This window comes from Sphaeramia orbicularis, chromosome 21, assembly GCF_902148855.1.
Source record: "Sphaeramia orbicularis chromosome 21, fSphaOr1.1, whole genome shotgun sequence".
In the NCBI taxonomy this organism is placed as follows: domain Eukaryota; kingdom Metazoa; phylum Chordata; class Actinopteri; order Kurtiformes; family Apogonidae; genus Sphaeramia; species Sphaeramia orbicularis.
The window spans coordinates 56,745,304-56,763,288 of NC_043977.1; the positions used below are offsets into that span (position 1 = coordinate 56,745,304).

The window sequence follows — 17,985 nt, forward strand, 5'->3', positions numbered from 1 at the left end:
TCAATATTAATGCATATGTTCATCATTAGAATAACTTTGCAGAATGCATTAAATTCTTGTTTTGTCTTTAAATATTCACATATTCATTGTAAACATGTCAGCTACTGAATATTTTTTCTGACTATGATTGTTTGCTTGTTTGATCAGCTCGACATGATGTGAAATTATGATTTCAAATGCAAAAAAATGTCAACTTTCAGCAGTGCTGCCTTGGAGCTCTTCAGTGTCCACACCAGTGTCAGAGTCCACCCCACTGCCTCGGCTGAATGGGTGCGTTTTCATCCCAGGCTGTGAAGCAGGCGGGGGCTGTCTTACCTCAGACAGTGGGATGATGAGGATGCAGTGGCCTTCCTCTCTGCTGCAGAAACACAGATAGTTGTCAGTGGTGTAAAGAGTCCCGGCTGTGTGGGAGCGAGCGTGGGGCGTCCACACCGAACAGGAAGCCACCTCGTGGAGACTTTCGCCACGCGGGAGCCGAAACAGAGCCAGAACGTACTCCCTCAGAGCCTGCTCCTCAAGGATTCTGGGGAGAAAACAGGGAGTCTGATTACATGTACGGCAGCAATACTCTGATCATTACCTGTTTTCTGGAGTTATCAGAATATTCAAATGACCATGTAAACAGTATATTAACAGCAGTAATCTGGTTATAATAACTCAGATTAACACACCTGGATTTCTCCCCAGTACTCCACTGTCCTCCTGTGTGTATCCAGGTTAATCTGATTCATTTCATTCTTTTACGTCTGTGTATGTGTAAAAACAATTAAAATCACAGAAAACAGAATGTAGCACCAAACTGTCCTAGATGTCAATATCCCCCTGTTTCTTTTGGACACATGTTTTGGTCATGTCCATCTTTGGATGTTTTCTGGTCTTCAATCTTCCAATCACTTTCAGCGATACCTGGTAAAACACTGCAGCCTGACCCTTGGACAGGTACCTTCGGTGTAGTTAGTGATGATCTAAACTTGTCTCATCTCCACAAAAATGCAACTGCCTTTGCATCGTTGCATGCCCGCCGTCTGATCTGACTGAACTGGAAGGGGAAGAACCCTCCTGCCTATGTTCACTGGATTAGAGAGGTGATGTTGGGATTGGACCTGGAAAAAATTAGGCATACAGTCCACGGGTTGGAGGAGAAAAGTGACAGAACCTGGTCACAGTTCAGAACTCCTATCAAGAGCCTGCTTTCTGCCTGAGTCCTTGTTTTTATTTAATGTATTTTTTAGGGCTGGACAAGTTAACGCGTTACTACTGCGCTAACGCATTCATTAAATAACGCCGAAACTTTTTTTTTTCCCATCTCCCGTTAATGCCGTTTTATTCTAACTCCTATTCTTCCGCCCCTGTTTGTGTGTGTGTAGTGATTAGCTCAGCAGATAGACAACAGGTTTAAGAAAAGCCGGACGCCGAAAACTTCTCTCCTAATTATTACTGTTCTTTACCACTTGTGGTTTTGTAGTTTCTTGTTTTTACCATTGTTGGTATGTAATTATCATCATGTAAGTTGACTGTTAACTGTTACCATGGTAACACCACCAGGAATGTACTTTGTGTCCATTTTTTACACACATTTTGGTAATGCAATGTTAATGCTGTCAGATGAGTTCATTCTAATTTGGTTTAGGCCAATTTTTTTGTTCATTGTTCTGGCTTGAAGTCAAAGGACAGGAGTGAGGATTTAAAATGTTCTTCTTCTTTCTTCCTCACTCCTTTACTGCCATCCTAGGCTTGTCAATGCCCACAGTCTGACTGCTGGGACTTCTTTTTCTTATGCCAGAGGTCCAGAATGTTGGTCATATGACCAGAATGATCAACACAGATTGGTTTGAGTTTTTTTGTTTTGTTTTGTTTTTTTTGAGGGGGGGGCTTGTATATTTCTTTTTCTTTTTTTTTTTTTTTTTCTTGTGGTGTTCTGTTTGTCCATTTGAAACATGTGTATTTGTATGGATGTATTTGTGGGGATGCCACCTGGATGGGGGGTGGGGTGGGGACAAGTTCACAAATTGTGTAAGAAATGCCTTAATGATGTAAATGTTGTGGAAAAATGATAAATAAAGTTGTTAAAAAAAAAAAAATCACAGAAAACAGAAGTTGCGTAGTCAAACGTGAGCAGAAGATGATAATGGGGAGATGATGGGGCACTGATCTGCCTTGGCGGAGGTCTGTGCTCTCTGAGTGCTTTTCTAGAAAAGACAGCGCTGACCTCTGCCGAGGCAGATCAGTGCCCCCCCCCCCCCCCCGATCAACACCAAATTTTAATCATTTGTTCCTTGTGCCAGTATCAACATTTCCTGAAATTTTCATCCAAATCCGAGGCACTGATCTGCCTGTCTGAGTGCTTTTCTAGTTTACACTTTTTTTTTCTGTCTGGCTTTAACAATGCTGGCCTTGTCTGGTCGTCTCACTTCTCTACCACCAGTTGCTCCATCTGGCATTTGCATCATTAAATAAACAGGCTTATCAGTGCACTGATATAATACATGAATGTGATGTCTGTTTGTGCATCAGGCTGTTTTCTGTGTCTGTAAGGGCGTCAGTGTTGGGGGATGTCCACACCGTCGGCATTAGACCTCAAATCTGCTTTATTCCACAGATCTTTTTACGGATTTTTTTTTTTTTTTGCATTTTTGCTTTTATTGGCAGTTAAAGAAAGAAAGTGCATAGTAGACAGAGAGAAAAGTAAGATGGGGAGAGAGAGATGATGACATTCAGCAAAAGCCTTGGGTGGGGAATTGAACCCTGGTCACCGTGGTGAGACTGTGGGTTATGTGGAACGCAGCCCAGCAGGTGAGTCATACAGGGGAGAGCCAGTTGTTTTAGGTTTTTTTTTTTAATGTGGTCAGTGTGAACTTGTCACAGTCCTGAACTGAAGCTGTGGAAGAAGAAGAAGCAGCACAAGAACAAGAAAAAAATAAAAAAAAGAAAAAAACCCTCCGCTACAAATAAAAGCAAAATTTGCTGGTTTAAAATTTTATTTTAAGTTAAAATAAGTAGATCGGATCAGATTTTCTGTGATTAGTGCAGTTCATACCGCCCCATTTGAGTGAAAAGACCCTTTTCCTTCCAGTCCAAATGCATTCCTCTAGTTCTTGTCCACACTGTGCTCAGGGTTAGGGTTAGGGTTAGGGTTAGGCTTTAGGCCTGTGGGCTGCACTGCCTTCATTAACTATAAGTTTCACCCTGAGGAGATGAGTCAGTCTAACCCACAGCTATCCTTTTCTCCCTTTCTCCCTGCAGTTTGTGACCTAAATCTTCTCATACAGTATTTATGCATTAGTGTCACTCACTGAGCAGTTCTGGCCTAAAGCAATAGTTCTGTCTTACACTGATCAGTAGAAATATCTGGGCTTGAAATTGCATGAGTACGTGACATGTGAAGAAACTGTCTCTGTTGTAGTCTGGTTCAATCTGTAGTATGTATGTAGTATGTGGAATTCCATATTCATACATAATGACTGTCCTGTGTTAGACGGTGGTGTGTGTGTTTATTCTATGAACATAAAATTTGTACCAAGGTCCATAAATTGGCTTAAGCCAATGTGGTTCCCAACCTTGTTTTGCTCGTGACCCCAGTTTAATATCACAAATTTCTGGCGACCCCAGATATTCAAAATGGAGACTTTTTTTTTTTGCTAAAATTAATTTGTTTTTGATCATGTAATAGTTTGCTATACTATGTAAATAAACATTAATGTTAGAGGACATTTAGTCTATATAATGTCTATTATTGTGGACAGAGGCAGTAAATCCAGGTGTAGATTACTGCACAAAGGGAGAATTTTATTTTCCTTGGTCAGGATCTGTCCAGTCAGTCCAGCTGTGATTTACAAGGAGGACAATTAATACTGAACAAACCAGAACTGAAACTATGAATTATGAAAGAGCTGCAGCATCTGAAACTGACCACAGTGAACATTTGACACAGAAACAGAACCACAGTGCTGCAGTTTCACAACCACAGTTTGTCATGTCTGTTATGGATTAGGATTATCTCTGTCAACTCACCATTTATTTTTTATCAGTAAGTTGTTTTTGTTTTTTTTTTATCAATTACTAGAAATTTCAGGTGACCCCATTTGAATTCCAGGTGACCCCATGTGAGGTCCCGACCCCAAGGTTGAAAAACCCAGCCTTAAGGTGTGGCTCTCACATATAGGATGGGAGCCTCCACACATCCGACATAAATATCAAATGCTTCAGTTTTGGAACAGGAGCCAAAGTGAAAACGTCTCATATGAGACTCAGTATAAACATATTCCACAGGGACCTCTTACATTATCGTCCCTGGACTAATGAGTTCAAATCCAGGATATTTCATGATATTCAGAGGATCTGGAGCAAACTGTGTCTCAGGCATATAGAAATGTAATCAATTTAAATACGATAGAAAGAAAAATATTAACCATTTGTCTCCAGCCTTTGCTGCAGCAGCTCCTAAACTTTGGAACCATCTGCCTCTGCACATCAGACAGTCCTCCTCTGTCTGTTTTCAGATCCCTTCTTAAAGCCCATCTTTTCTCCTTGGCTTTTGAAACTTTTGTTTGAATGTAATATTTTTACCTCCGCCAGAAGGTATTGTGATCACTTGGCTTTGTGTGTTTGCGTGCACGCGTGCGTGTTTGTTTGTTAGCAAGATAACTCAAAAAGTTATGGATGGATTTTCATGAAATTTTCAGGAAATGTTGATACTGGCACAAGGAAGAAATGACTACATTTTGGTGGTGATCGGGGGTGGGTCGGGCTTGCAAACCCGCATGCACACATGGGAGGCAGATCTGTCTTGGCGGAGGTCTGCGCTCTCCGAGTGCTTTTCTTGTTATTCAATTGTTTTATTTGGTATTGTTTTTTTTTTCTTATTTGTTGTTGTTTGTAACTGAGCAGCTTTTTATGTTTTAATCGATTCTCGTATTTTATTCTTTTATTTAGGTTTTATCTATTCTTCTGTTTTTTATTTATTCATTTATTTATTTTTTATTTTATTTTTACAGTTGTTCTGTGTCTTTTAATCTATTCTTGTATTTTACTCTGTTATTTTGGTTTTTATTTATTTTTCTGTACAGCACTCTGGTCCACTATGGTTGTTTTAAAGTGCTTTACAAATAAAGTTGGATTGGATTGGATACAGTGTCGAGGCCTATTTGTTATCTAACCAAAATGTTTAAGAACACTAGTAGTCCTAGATAAGGCTGGACTGTCTGCAAAATTGTTGCCTTACTGACTGTTTCTTCTAATAAAGTGAAATATGATGAAATATTTGACCATTATGTCTGTTTGCCAACATTTAAACCAGTGAGGATGTAAATGGTTGTATAACCATTAAGCAGAATTTATTTACATATGTCTGTGAACTGTTAATGATGTTCGCATTACTTGGCCTGAATGAAAAGAAATAACAGGTGGTTAACATTTCTTCTGAATTTAGAGCTAATGTGCCAAATGGCAGGATTTGACATATCATAAACACGTTCACCATGAGGACCTTATAAGAAGGTTTAACAATAAACAGTAGTATTTATATTTACTGACAGTGAAACAAGGAGTTAAAGTTTTTTCTAATCTAATTTTTATTTTACTTTTAATGTTATCACTGTGGGGTTTTTTGCCCACCTTGGATTCTCCGTGTACTTTTTCTTTCTTCTTCTTCCTTTTTTCAGTTTTCATTTGTCACCTTCTGTAGTCTCAGATAAGATCTACATACTGTATAAATACTGTGCTGTACTATGTGACTCAGAGAGTATAATTTTAACTTGACTTCCTGTTAAGGTTTTGAGGTTTGAAATGGACAGAAATAAGCCACCCTGCCTCACAGCGGCATCTCAGAATGAATGGTGAGTGTGCATTACTGTTCCTGTCTGAAAGTAAGACAGAGAACATAAAACTATTTAACAAATGTGCGATTCAGCCACCTGTAAAGGCTTAGAAAAAAACAAAAAAAATTCACAAAAAAGGACAAACAAATGAGGCCTTGCTGTTGCCATGGAGCTCCTAACTCACCTCTTTGTGATGCGTGCGGGCTGCTGCAGGACTCGATCCAGCTCCAGTCCTTCGCTGTCCAGCAGCCGCCTCAGGGTAATGTCAGCCAGCTGACCTATGACCCCGTAGGCCTCGTCCAGGTTCAGGAACATGGAGAACTCCCTTTGCCGCTGCCGCGTGCTAACTCGGATGGCCTCGTGCATCAGGCCGGTGGAGACCCGCTCCAACTGCGTCACCTCCGCCCAGGGGATCACGAACTTAACTGAGGACGAGAGAAGACGGAGGAGGCCGGGTGAGTCCAGCCCCAAAACGCCAGACTGCAGAAAATGTTCCCACCTGACCATCTCAGACCACTTCAACAGTCACAGTGAAAACCAGATCGAACTTCAGCTGCATAGCTTCATTAGTTTTTGAGATACTGAGGCTTGTTCATTGAGTACTTTTGAACTGTTTATGTTTGATTTATGAGATTTTCAGAGGTTGTTTTCAGGTGTCTGTCTTTATGAGTTCTGTAAGAGCTGTCTTAACTCTCCGTAAAAGCTGATCCTGACATGCATATTTACCAAAGTACAGATAAAGTATTGGCGATCCAGGGGAATTTTGGTCAAAATATCTCCACCAATTTAAATCTATCCTTTTTAACACTGATTTTTCATGCTGTAGTACTATTATACTGACTATTTTTTGTTATTTTCTTTAGGCACTGAAAAATGACAGAAGCCATTTTAGTCATTTTATATGATTTTTTTTTTTTTTAACGTTAGCTGAACCAATAGGGTCTTTTAGTCTGCATTGGTATTTATTGATTATTTATTGTTGATTTTTTAAATGCATTTATTCGTAGTTGCTTTCAATGATCCTGTATTCGTGCACTGATTTATTTATGTTTGTCACATTGCACTTTGGATGTGGGCTGATGTCTGCGGTAAGCTGCAAATGAATTGTCTGTTTGGGATAAATAAAGTTTTCTGAATCTGAAATGTTTAAAACCATCATTCCATAGCGACTGTTCCAAAGGCACATTGCTCATGTGTAACAAGGTCTAGTCTGAAAACAACTATTATTACCTCTGCCGTTCCTTGGTGGAGGTTATGTTTTCATCAGGGTTTGTTTGTTTGTTTGTTTGTTTGTTTGTCTGTTAGCAAGATAACTCAAAAACTTATGAATGCATTTGGATGAAATCTTAAAGAAATGTTGATACTGGCACAAGGAACAAATGATGAAATTTTAGTGGTGATGGGGGGGGCTGATCTGCCTTGGCGGAGGTCTGCGCTCTCCTAGTCCTTTTCTACTTCAATGACTGGAATCATTCAGTATGTATGTGTGTATGTATGTGTGTATGTGACTGTATGAGTGTATGTAGAAGTGTATGTAGATAATCACAATCTTATGTTGTATATAAAGTGATTCAGCACTAACAGTCTGAGGACTGGAATTAGGGGGAGGACTGGATAAGCAGTGGCTTCTTCCTACTCCCTTTCAGGCACAACAGTTCTTTTTTTTTTTTTTTCTACTATTTTATTTTTTATGTATTATTTATCATTATTATTATTATTATTTTTCTATTGTTTGATTGTTTTAATTTGTGGATTGTTTATTATTATTATTATTATTATTTTTATTTTTGTTTCATATGTTTTGTATTATGTCTGTGTCTGAAATAAACTAACCTAAACCGGAAAGATCATGCCTGGTTGGAGGGGAGGCCTGCCGTGGACTGACCCAGAAGTTAATTTGTGCTGAGCATGTTTAAACTTTAAACTATTCTAGGTAATCTGACAATTGGTAATCTTGGCCAGGACCCCCTTGAAAAAGAGGTTCTTATAATCTCAATGGGATTTTTTTTCCCTGATTAAATGAAGGTTAATAAAAATAAAATAAATTCTGTGACTAGTTTCCAAATTACTGCACAAAACTGTTACCATTTAGTTTGGAAGGAACTGTTTCGTATGCATATTCACTCCCTGAATGCCTCATGTTTTGTAATACTCTGAAGTCTATTTTCCTCAGTGTTCACTGAGGTGATCTCAACAGTCAGCTGGTTAATATCATACAAGTACTGACAGTTAAATGATCCCCAACAGTCATGCTATAAAACCTCCTAAAATACTTGGATTTGAATAATAATTTGCCCCGATATGATTCATACAAAAGCATTCAATGGCTCATTTGAAATTGTGTCATCCCTCTTGGAATGTCTGAACTGTTTATTTATTATCATTTCAGTTCCTAACTTGCAATCAAGAGGTTCTAAAAATCAGGTTTTTGTGCGAGAGTGATCATGACTTCAGGCTTCCACCACAGCCTTCTAAAAGTTCACACTTGGCTCTGAAACATGTCCAAAATCCTGCTTGTTCAGTAAGAACATGCCTTAAATTGCCTGTTGCGCTCTCAGTTCATGTCAGTTGGATAAAGCTAATGCTCCAGTGTGAATGAGACACAGACTTTTGCAGATGCAGACTCAAACACAATGTACTGATGAGATGTGAGAAAAATAAGCACAAGGTGTTATTTGATACACATTAGATTTCTTACACAAGGGCTTAAATGACTCTAAAATGTTACTTTAAGGATGACTTGTGTTTGACATACAACCACAGGATTGTAGATTTTTAGGAAGTTAAATATTAAATTTACCAAATGTGTCATCTTCAGGGTGGTTGTTTTGCAGGTGGGATGGGATATGCTTTCCTGGAGCATTTTTTACTATACAGCTTAAAATCCCCTTCACACCCCAATTACAACTAGGGATGGGAATCGAGAGCCGGTTCTTTTTGAGAACCGGATCCCAGTAGCTCGATTCCTTGGAATTGTTTGCCTGCCTGCTTAATGATTCTTCTTATCAGTTCCGCCTTCGCTGCGCATGCGCGATGATGTTATGTGGACGCTGCATTGTTTTGGTCAGAACGTAGCCAACTTCGTGTTGAGGCAGAAACGGTCCAAACAGACCACACCAGGTCTAAACAGACCACACCAGGTCTAAACAGACCACACCAGGTCCAAACAGACCACACCAGGTCTAAACAGACCACACCAGGTCCAAACAGACCACACCAGGTCTAAACAGACCACACCAGGTCTAAACAGACCACACCAGGTCCAAACAGACCACACCAGGTCTAAACAGACCACACCAGGTCCAAACAGACCACACCAGGTCTAAACAGACCACACCAGGTCTAAACAGACCACACCAGGTCCAAACAGACCACACCAGGTCCAAACAGACCACACCAGGTCTAAACAGACCACACCAGGTCCAAACAGACCACACCAGGTCCAACCAGACCACACCAGGTCCAAACAGACCACATCAGGTCTAAACAGACCACACCAGGTCCAAACAGACCATACCAGGTCCAACCAGACCACACCAGGTCTAAACAGACCACACCAGGTCTAAACAGACCATACCAGGTCTAAACAGACCACACCAGGTCTAAACAGACCACACCAGGTCTAAACAGACCACACCAGGTCTAAACAGACCATACCAGGTCTAAACAGACCACACCAGGTCTAAACAGACCATACCAGGTCTAAACAGACCACACCAGGTCCACTGGTAACACTTGCAAAGCTTCCATTTCTTCTAAAGGGTGGAATCCCTCCAGTCTGTTCAAACATTTGTCCACAGCATGGGATTCATTTACAGGAATGTCACGTATTTGATACGATACTTAGCAACGCTTGTGAATGTAGCGGCAGAGTGAACACCAGGCCCAGTTCTGGTTCCGGTTACAAATGTCGTACCCAAATACAAATTTCCAAAGGTAGGGGAAAGGAAATGAGGTGTACAGCAACGGGAGACGAGCCGAGCCGAGTCAAACTGGTTCGACGTAGTGGAAATGTGGCAATAGAGGAATTAGTAAAGCATCTTTAGTTTCACTTTCACTGTACGCCCCCAGAACCAGGCCCAGCATCATCTGTTATTATTTGTACATACTGTATATGGTATATTTACTGTATTTGTTCTTTTTTCTGTGCAGAGATGGAAATATAAAAGACAGTTAATGCAAACACACCCGTTTGTACTCTTTTATTCCCTCACTCAATGAGAATCGATAAGAGAATCGATAAGGAATTGGATCGATAAGCAAAGTCGATAGTAGAATCAGAATCGTTCAATTCTTAACAATTCCCATCCCTAATTACAACCAGGTAATTAAATGCTCTAACAGAAAAATTAAAAAATGTAGTCACCTGTGGAACAGACCGGACTGAAAAAACACCATCCAATCATTTTCAGCGCCCAACTGAAATGATTGAAAAGTGATATGTCTATCAAACTCAACTGCCATTTGTCCCTCCCCCCTCTGTGCGTACCCCTCTGTGTGCGTTCTCAGAGGCTCGGAGCACTGGTACAGGAAACGAAGCCAGAGCCAGAGCTGGGACATATTAGTTATATTAGGATGGAAAGTTCACTGACAAACTGTTTAGTCACAAACATAAATCAGTAGTAAATGTAACGTTAGTCAGATAGGTCTGAACTGGGGCTGTTCTGGAAGAGCGGGGGGGTTGGAGGAGACTGGATGAGGTATGCATGGACCGGGGCCGAAGCCGGGGCCGTAGGCTGGGTCGGAGCCAGAGCCGGTGAACTGTTGCTGTGCAGCGCTCGTGAACCCTCGAGAACAAACATGGCGCGTGTCAGTACTCTGGAAGTGTGGCTTTGGAAGGATGAAGAAGAAAGGGGTTTGGACTTGTATTTTCAAAATGTAGCTTGCTCAAACGGTTTTTCTACGATCTCCTACCCCACCTTTAACCAACCAAGATGAAAAACATGAAGAAAACAGCAAATCTTGACATTTCAGATATTGGAAAGAGCGAAGGATGGGCACTCATGCAAACTAACTATCTCCTGTAAACAGTGTGGTTTTGTCTACATCAGGGCTGTCAAACTCATTATAGTTCAGTTCCACATTCAGCTAAATGTGATCTGAAGTGGGCCAGATCAATAAAATAATATAACATATATAACAATATAACATAATAATATAATAATAAAATAAATGTCAATTCCAAACTTTTCTCTATGTTTTAGAGCGAATAAAGTAAATTTACATTAAGAAAATGTTTACATCTACAAACTATCTTTTAAAACAATGTGAACATGAACAAACTGAATAAATAAGTGTAATTTTAACACTATTCTGCCTCAGTTTATCATCTACACATGTACATTATAACTTACAGATCACAGTGGATCTGCAAACACACAAAACATTTAATAACAGACAGAATCTTATTAAAAATGCACTTACTTCTCTTAAGACATTTCAGGTTGTTCATATTAGTTCAGGTTATTCACATTTTTGCAAAATTATACTTTGTTTTAGTGTAAATACGTGAAAACATTTACATTTATAAACAGAGAAATTTGGAGTTGTCATTATTTATAATTTATTATGATAGTATTTTATTGAATCCTGCCCATTTGAGATTGAATTGGTCTGAATGTGGAACCTGAACTAAAAGGATTGTTCATATATTCAGTGTAATTTTTGCATTTGACAAATTCATCCCAGATTTGGCCCCCTGGCCGCATGTTTGACACCTGTGGTGTACATGGTGGCTGGCTCTTTTGACAGTTATTCCCTTGGATGGAGTGAAGGTGTACAGACCTTCCTTCCCCAGCAGGAAGGAGTAGAAGGCCATGTGGTTGATGCTGAGGTAGAGGAAGCCCTGCCGAGGCACCCGGCCCTTCCAGCAGCAGCACGAGTAGTACGTCACCAGTTTCTCTGATGACGGGAGGCCGAAGTGCAGCTCGAACTTCAGCAGCGCCTCCCTGAACTTCCCCGGGTCCTCCTCCTGGGCAGCCTGGCGACCCCGGACCTCCTCTGCAATGAGCCCCTGCAAAGAGAAGAGGGGAAGTCGCACTGATAAGTACAAGGCTTCAGGTGGACTTCTGACAGGAGCCGTGGCAACAGCACTACGTTTCACATCGGAATGTAACGATTACCAGTATAATGATAAACCGCGGTAAAATAACAGACGGTTAGTTTTACCGTTTAAATTCTAATTCTCATGATAACCGTGTTTGATTACTGCACTTTTAGGGGAAAAACGCCTATGTACAGATCTGCTTTTATGTCAAATATCTGAGTATAGTTTTAATTTATTACAATTTTAATTTTCTATACCTAATATTTGGAAATGATATTCACTTTTAAAGTCTTTGAAAAGGTTCGTTAAGCATCTGTGTGTTATTTATGCAATAAACTATATACATTTTTCAAATTGAATTTTATATTGTTTTTTGTCCTTTTATGCTTTTATAGTAGGTTAAAGTGAACAAATAATAGACAGATGAGACAGATGAAGTTGTGCTGAAAAAACAGATCCCAAACATGGGTATAGTAAACATTTGTTTATATAGTATATAAAGGCCAAATCAAAAGGACTGAAAAACGGACAAAATAGGCTCAGACCATTAAGGGTTAATATTTGAATGTTTCTGACACAGAAGGGACAGTGTGCCAATTATTTTATTAGTTTGTTTGTTTGTTTTTATAAAATAGAACTTGGTTAAATTCTTTCAGTGTGTGTATCAGTACTTTTTGAACAATTTGAGCACAATTTCAATAGTGCCGCGATAATAATGATAACTGTGATCATTTTGGTCACAATAACCATGATATGACATTTCATCTGGTTCCATCCCTAGTTTCACACCTTGACTTTTCCTTTGACGAAGCTGGCGACATCCTCCTTGTTCTCGAACACAGACAGAGAGTGCAGCAGGTTGTGGACCAGCCAGTCCCAGTGCTTGTTCACTTCTTCTATGGCAGCTCCTGACAAAGACAACACACACAGGTGGGGAATTTCACAGCTGGGACTGAAAACTTCATGCAGTAGTGCAGGGTTCCTACAGGTTTCTACAAGTTAAATATAAGACGTTTAAGTCCTTTTGAAGACCACTTAGAACAGAATTTAAAGCCCATTTCACAGCCTATTTCATGACCATATTATAAAATTTGTGACTCTTAGAATTTAGGAAAACTCGCTCAACAGGATCACAGTGATCTTTTCTCCACCCATGCTTACTTTTCATTTGTGAGCCGTCCCTTAAAGTTCCCAAAGTCAGCTTTCTCGGGCGACACGGTGTGACTAACAGCTGCACGTGTTGGGCTGAATGTTCTGTGATCATTTCTAAAAAGTTAGCAATAATTTCCTCTGCCAACGAGGTTCTGTTTTCATCGGGGTTTGTCTGTCTGTCTGTTTGTCTGTTAGCAAGATAACTCCAAAAGTTATGGATGGATTTTCAGGAAATGTTGATACTGGCACAAGGAACAAATGATTGAATTTTGGAGGTGATCAGTGTGTGTGTGTGTGTGTGTGTGTGTGTGTGTGTGTGTGTGTGTGTGTGTGTGTGTGTGGTGGTGGTGGTGGGGCTCTCCGAGTGCTTTTCTAGTCAGTTCCTAATTTCAATATAAATTGTTGAGTTGGAACTGAGTCAACTCACGTTACTTTCTTTGCAGCTTGGACATTTAACAGACACATTTAAACACAATACAGTGAACAAGTTCATGGCAACATAACATAAGACCTACCATATCAAATTTAATACCTTTTAAAGACTTTTTTAGGGTATTCAATTCAAGACTTTTAAGACTTTTTTTAAGACTCCGCTCAAACCCTGTGTAGTGATGGAACTATGAACCAAGGTTCTAATAGTTTTGGATTTTTCATTCTAGTTTAGTTTTATTTAGTTTTGACTTTATTTTCTCTAATTCAGTTCATTTTAATTCATTTTTAGAGCGGGTTTGATAATTTTTATTAGTTTTTATTTTCTAAATGCTTAGCTTTAGTTTAGTTTTAGTTTAGTCGTCTCTTTTCTCTTCTTCTCTGTCGTCGTATTCAAATAAATCCCAGACAGGACTCTGCTGCTTTCTCCCAACTTTAGTCTCCATGTTTCCAGGTAGAGTGGGGACCAGAGGACGACTGGAAACCACAAGTGAACACAAGTGACAGACCATTAAATATCGTATGGTGCCAGCAGCTAAAATTGCTTGAGGGAAATAAATTGATTTCATATCAATCCGACATTGACAAAGACGAAAACGAAGGGAATTTTATCTAGAATTTTTATAGTTATAGGTTAGTTTTGTAAACACACAATACAGTTTCAGTTAGTTATCTTTCTTTCTTTTAATTATAGTTTTTATTTATTTCAGTTAACGAAAATGTTTTTACAATTCTAGTTTTCGTCATTTCGTTAGTTTTCGTTAACGACAATAACCTTGCTGTGAATGTCTGGCCTTTAATGAGTGATACAGCACCTTTCTGAGATCGCTGGTGCATCATTACATAAGTACAAATGTATTTGTTAAAAAAGGAAAGAACGTGAATATCATTTAAAAATTTGATGTCATGCTAAACTGACTAAAAGAGGGACTGTTGACTTATTCCAACTGAGACAGTACAGTCTCTCTAACAGCAGTAAGCTAGCAAGTTTGGACGCTGATATAGTTAGTATAAAACAAGCAAGTTGCTTCTGAAAGTGTAAGCTAATGAGTAGTAATTAGCTAAATATATGAATAAGCAGTAGGTGCTAATGTATAGGTTCATAATGTAAGTTACTACGATAAAAAAAAAAAAAAATGGATGGTTGGATAATTTAAGCTAGGATAAGCAATAAAAATATGAAGTGAAATGTATAAACAGTGGAAATAGTCAATATAGTTTAAGTGAATAGAGCTAAAATGGAGAACACAGTAAGCAAATAAAGTTAGCTAATATACAGTAAATAATATAAGTGGTTAAATGTATGAATAAACTGCTGAAATATAATATTTTGAGTGTAAGCTAATATAATAATGAAAATATTTAGTGAGATGAACAGCTATGATATTAACCCTTTCATGCACGAATTATGAGAACCTTAATCAAAATTTTTTCCTGAATGTTTTTATTCCTCTTTAGGCAGGAAAAAAAACAATGCGATTGGAAAATTTTCTTCTGAAAAATAAATAAAAATAAATAAATAAAATAAAATAATTAAAAAAAAAAAAAAATTAAAAAATACTTAAAAAAAAAAAAAATAATAATAATGAAAAAATAAATTCTTATGAACCTATTTTTCATGAAGTTGCAAAAATGTCCACTCAGCTGGACATTTTTGACGCACAGAAACAGGTATTTACTGATAAATCGTGTGAAAACTATGGGGAGGGCTTGTGATTCTGGGGGTTTATGCTCAGGAGAGATCTGCATAATGTTACCAATTCATGTCAGAAAGATATGTAGTGTCTGAAAACTTTAATAAAGATATGTGCAAAAAAAAAAAAAAAAACACTACAAAAAGAACAACAAAACCCATGAATACACCAGAGAACAGCTGTAGAAGAGCTGTCCACTGGAGTGACCAGTATGCATGAAAGGGTTAAGGTAACAGAGTCTGAGTTAATAGAGCTGACATGAATGTAAAAGTTGGTTAAAAGTATGAATAAAGAGCTGAAATAAAGCATCTAAGTGCAAGATAATACAAATGATAAAAAATATGCATTTAAATGTGAGGTTGTCTACATCAGAAAAAACACTGAATTAAAGTGTATCCACCATTAGCTTAAAAAATACTGTCCAATATTAGCAGAGAAGTTAAAACTACTGACAAACGTTAGTGAAAGACACACAAATGAGAATGGAACCAGCTTGAAAAGTAGCATCTCCTCAGAGTGTGAGCGGAGACCCACAGGAGAAGATGAAATAGGTGGGCTTACCGCTGGCGATGACCCAGCTGATCTGGGAGCCGGGGACCTGGAGGAGGATGCGGAAGGGGATCACCCTGGCGTTGGAGTCCAGCACCGTGTCCAGGGCTCCCACCAGGAGGCCTGCACACACAGCAGCACAAAAGAGGTGTAAGCACGGCCGGTGATCAGGGCTGTTAACCTACACAGCTGTGGGGGGGCCCAAGGGAGAGGGGGGCCTATGGGAAGTGAAGATTTTTTTTTTTCCTGTTGTTCAACTACATTACATGATAAATATTGACCTACATATATGCAAGCTTCATGCATTAGATTTTATAAATTGGTATATTATTGTATTCCATAAAAGTGCAGACTGCTCTGTGAACGCCCCTGAGAAAAGCACAAAATGGTTCAGTCCACAGGAGTTTGACAAACGCACCTTGCTACTTAGGCTAAGTTCTCTCCATTGAAAGCCCATTGGTAAGAGCATTGGACTTTAAAGACCTCATCAGGGATTTTTCCAGCAAGAAGACCAGTCAGTGGACATTTTCTGTCGAGAAAACTGGAATGGATGGAATTGTGCTGTTTTTATTTTTGGAATACTTGTTCAAATCTGTTTGTTTTTGCCTTTTTTGTTTCTTTACAGGAAAATGATTATTGAGTCATGTTTTGTTTGGTTACCTTTTATGACATATTATTCTAGGCTATTGAAAAATTCTTGTTCCGTCAGTAAATCTAATGAGTAAATACAGTCTGTGTGGTTGTGTTTTCTTATACAGCAGCTTAAGCAGACTGGTGAATTATGGTTAAATCATAATGTTAGCCCTGTGATACAGACATTGTGTTGGTGGGTAAGGCCCTTGGCAGATGGGTGTGTGTGTGTGTGTGTGTGTGTGTGTCGGGGGGGTTGTGGGGGGCCCATCAGGACTTTTTGTGTATGGGCCCAGAATTTGGTGCTACAGCCCTGGGTGTAAGCTTAGGGTACGTTTACACGGCAACACTAGGATCTAATTCCGCAAAGATTTCTCCTTTGCGTTATAAAATCACTCCGCGTTAAGACGAAGCCGCTATGATAACGATCTGCGTTAACATGAGTCCGCGAGGACGTCTGGATACGCTGTAGTGGCCATGCCAGACCAGTAGCTGGCGATCTCCTAACTGTCCTCCTTCGATGGTACGTTAGGGATTGACTCAGGCATTGGCGAATATAAGAAATGCGTCTCCGCTGGTAAGAGTGTAGACACAGTAAGTCTAACTTTTGGTGGAGAAGCGACAGCAAACTGAGCACAGTTAGCAGCACGTATGTTGTTCTGAAACCGGCCATTGTTGTTGTGGTTGTTCCTTCTTTTTCTGCAGCTTTATTGTGTCATAGAGGCTGGCAAACCAGCTTGGAGGCGCATTACCGCCACCAACTGGCCTGGAGTGGGTTAACTGGCGGTTCTTGGCTGCGCGCGCATGCGGTGACGTCATATTTTACCCCGGAACGCTCCGATTCGCGTTAACACGGAGCTGGAATGCGGAGCGTATCGATAACATTCCACCCTGGACCCTGGTATCAAAAGTTTCCGGATTCAGGCACTCTAGGCACCGTTTCCATGTTAACAGAAGGCTAATCCGCCATGAAATCTTCCCGGAGTCGACTGAATCCTACGCCGTGTAAACGGCCCCTTAGATTAACCCTTTCATGCATAAGTCACTCCAGCGGACAGTTCTTCTCCAGCTGTTCTCTTGTATGTTAATGGTTTTAGTTTTAGTTCCATATCAGCCAACACAGTGGACACTTACACATCATCTCATATCCTGACATTCAGACCATTACTGTAACGGTGCTGTTCTTGATAAACCTGATCTGCACTAACATGTTTGAGTATAAATCAATTGTTATTTGTTAGACAAGAAGGTTTTTTTTACACATTATCTCAATGAAGTGAGGAATTAATAGCATTAGAATATGTTAAAATGTGAGAAGACATCAGATTAGCAGCATTAAACATGTTTTTATTTCATTGTTTTCATATCCCTCTCTGATATTGGGTTTTAAACACGTTTCTTTACTTCAAAAATTAAATGCATGGATATTTTTGTAACTCCACAGAAAAAAAAAAACCTTGATCGCATTGTTTTTTTCATGCCTAAGGAGGAATAAAAACACTGAAGAAAAAAAACTTGACTAAGGTTCTCACAATTAATGCATGAAAGGGTTAAAATGATGCAAAATGAAACCAGGAAACCATCGACTGTATGATGTGTGCTGTTTTACACGAGTCAAACCCACTGTAACAACTGTAACTGTATAAAAACCAGTTCACATCAAACTTTT

At 39.3% G+C, this 17,985-nt stretch overlaps 1 protein-coding gene across 2 annotated transcripts in view; it reads right to left on the reverse strand.

Annotated features, from left to right (window-relative positions):
* tbc1d8 (TBC1 domain family member 8) overlaps positions 1-17,985 on the reverse strand; it is an 81,516-nt gene that overhangs the window by 42,555 nt on the left and 20,976 nt on the right. For both annotated transcript variants that reach the window (XM_030125682.1, XM_030125683.1), the window contains exons 2-6: positions 15,699-15,809; positions 12,652-12,770; positions 11,601-11,829; positions 6,001-6,241; positions 316-523 (exon numbers count right to left, since the gene is read on the reverse strand). In XM_030125682.1, the coding sequence (XP_029981542.1) occupies positions 316-523; positions 6,001-6,241; positions 11,601-11,829; positions 12,652-12,770; positions 15,699-15,809 (908 nt within the window). The remainder of the gene's footprint in view (positions 1-315; positions 524-6,000; positions 6,242-11,600; positions 11,830-12,651; positions 12,771-15,698; positions 15,810-17,985) is intronic.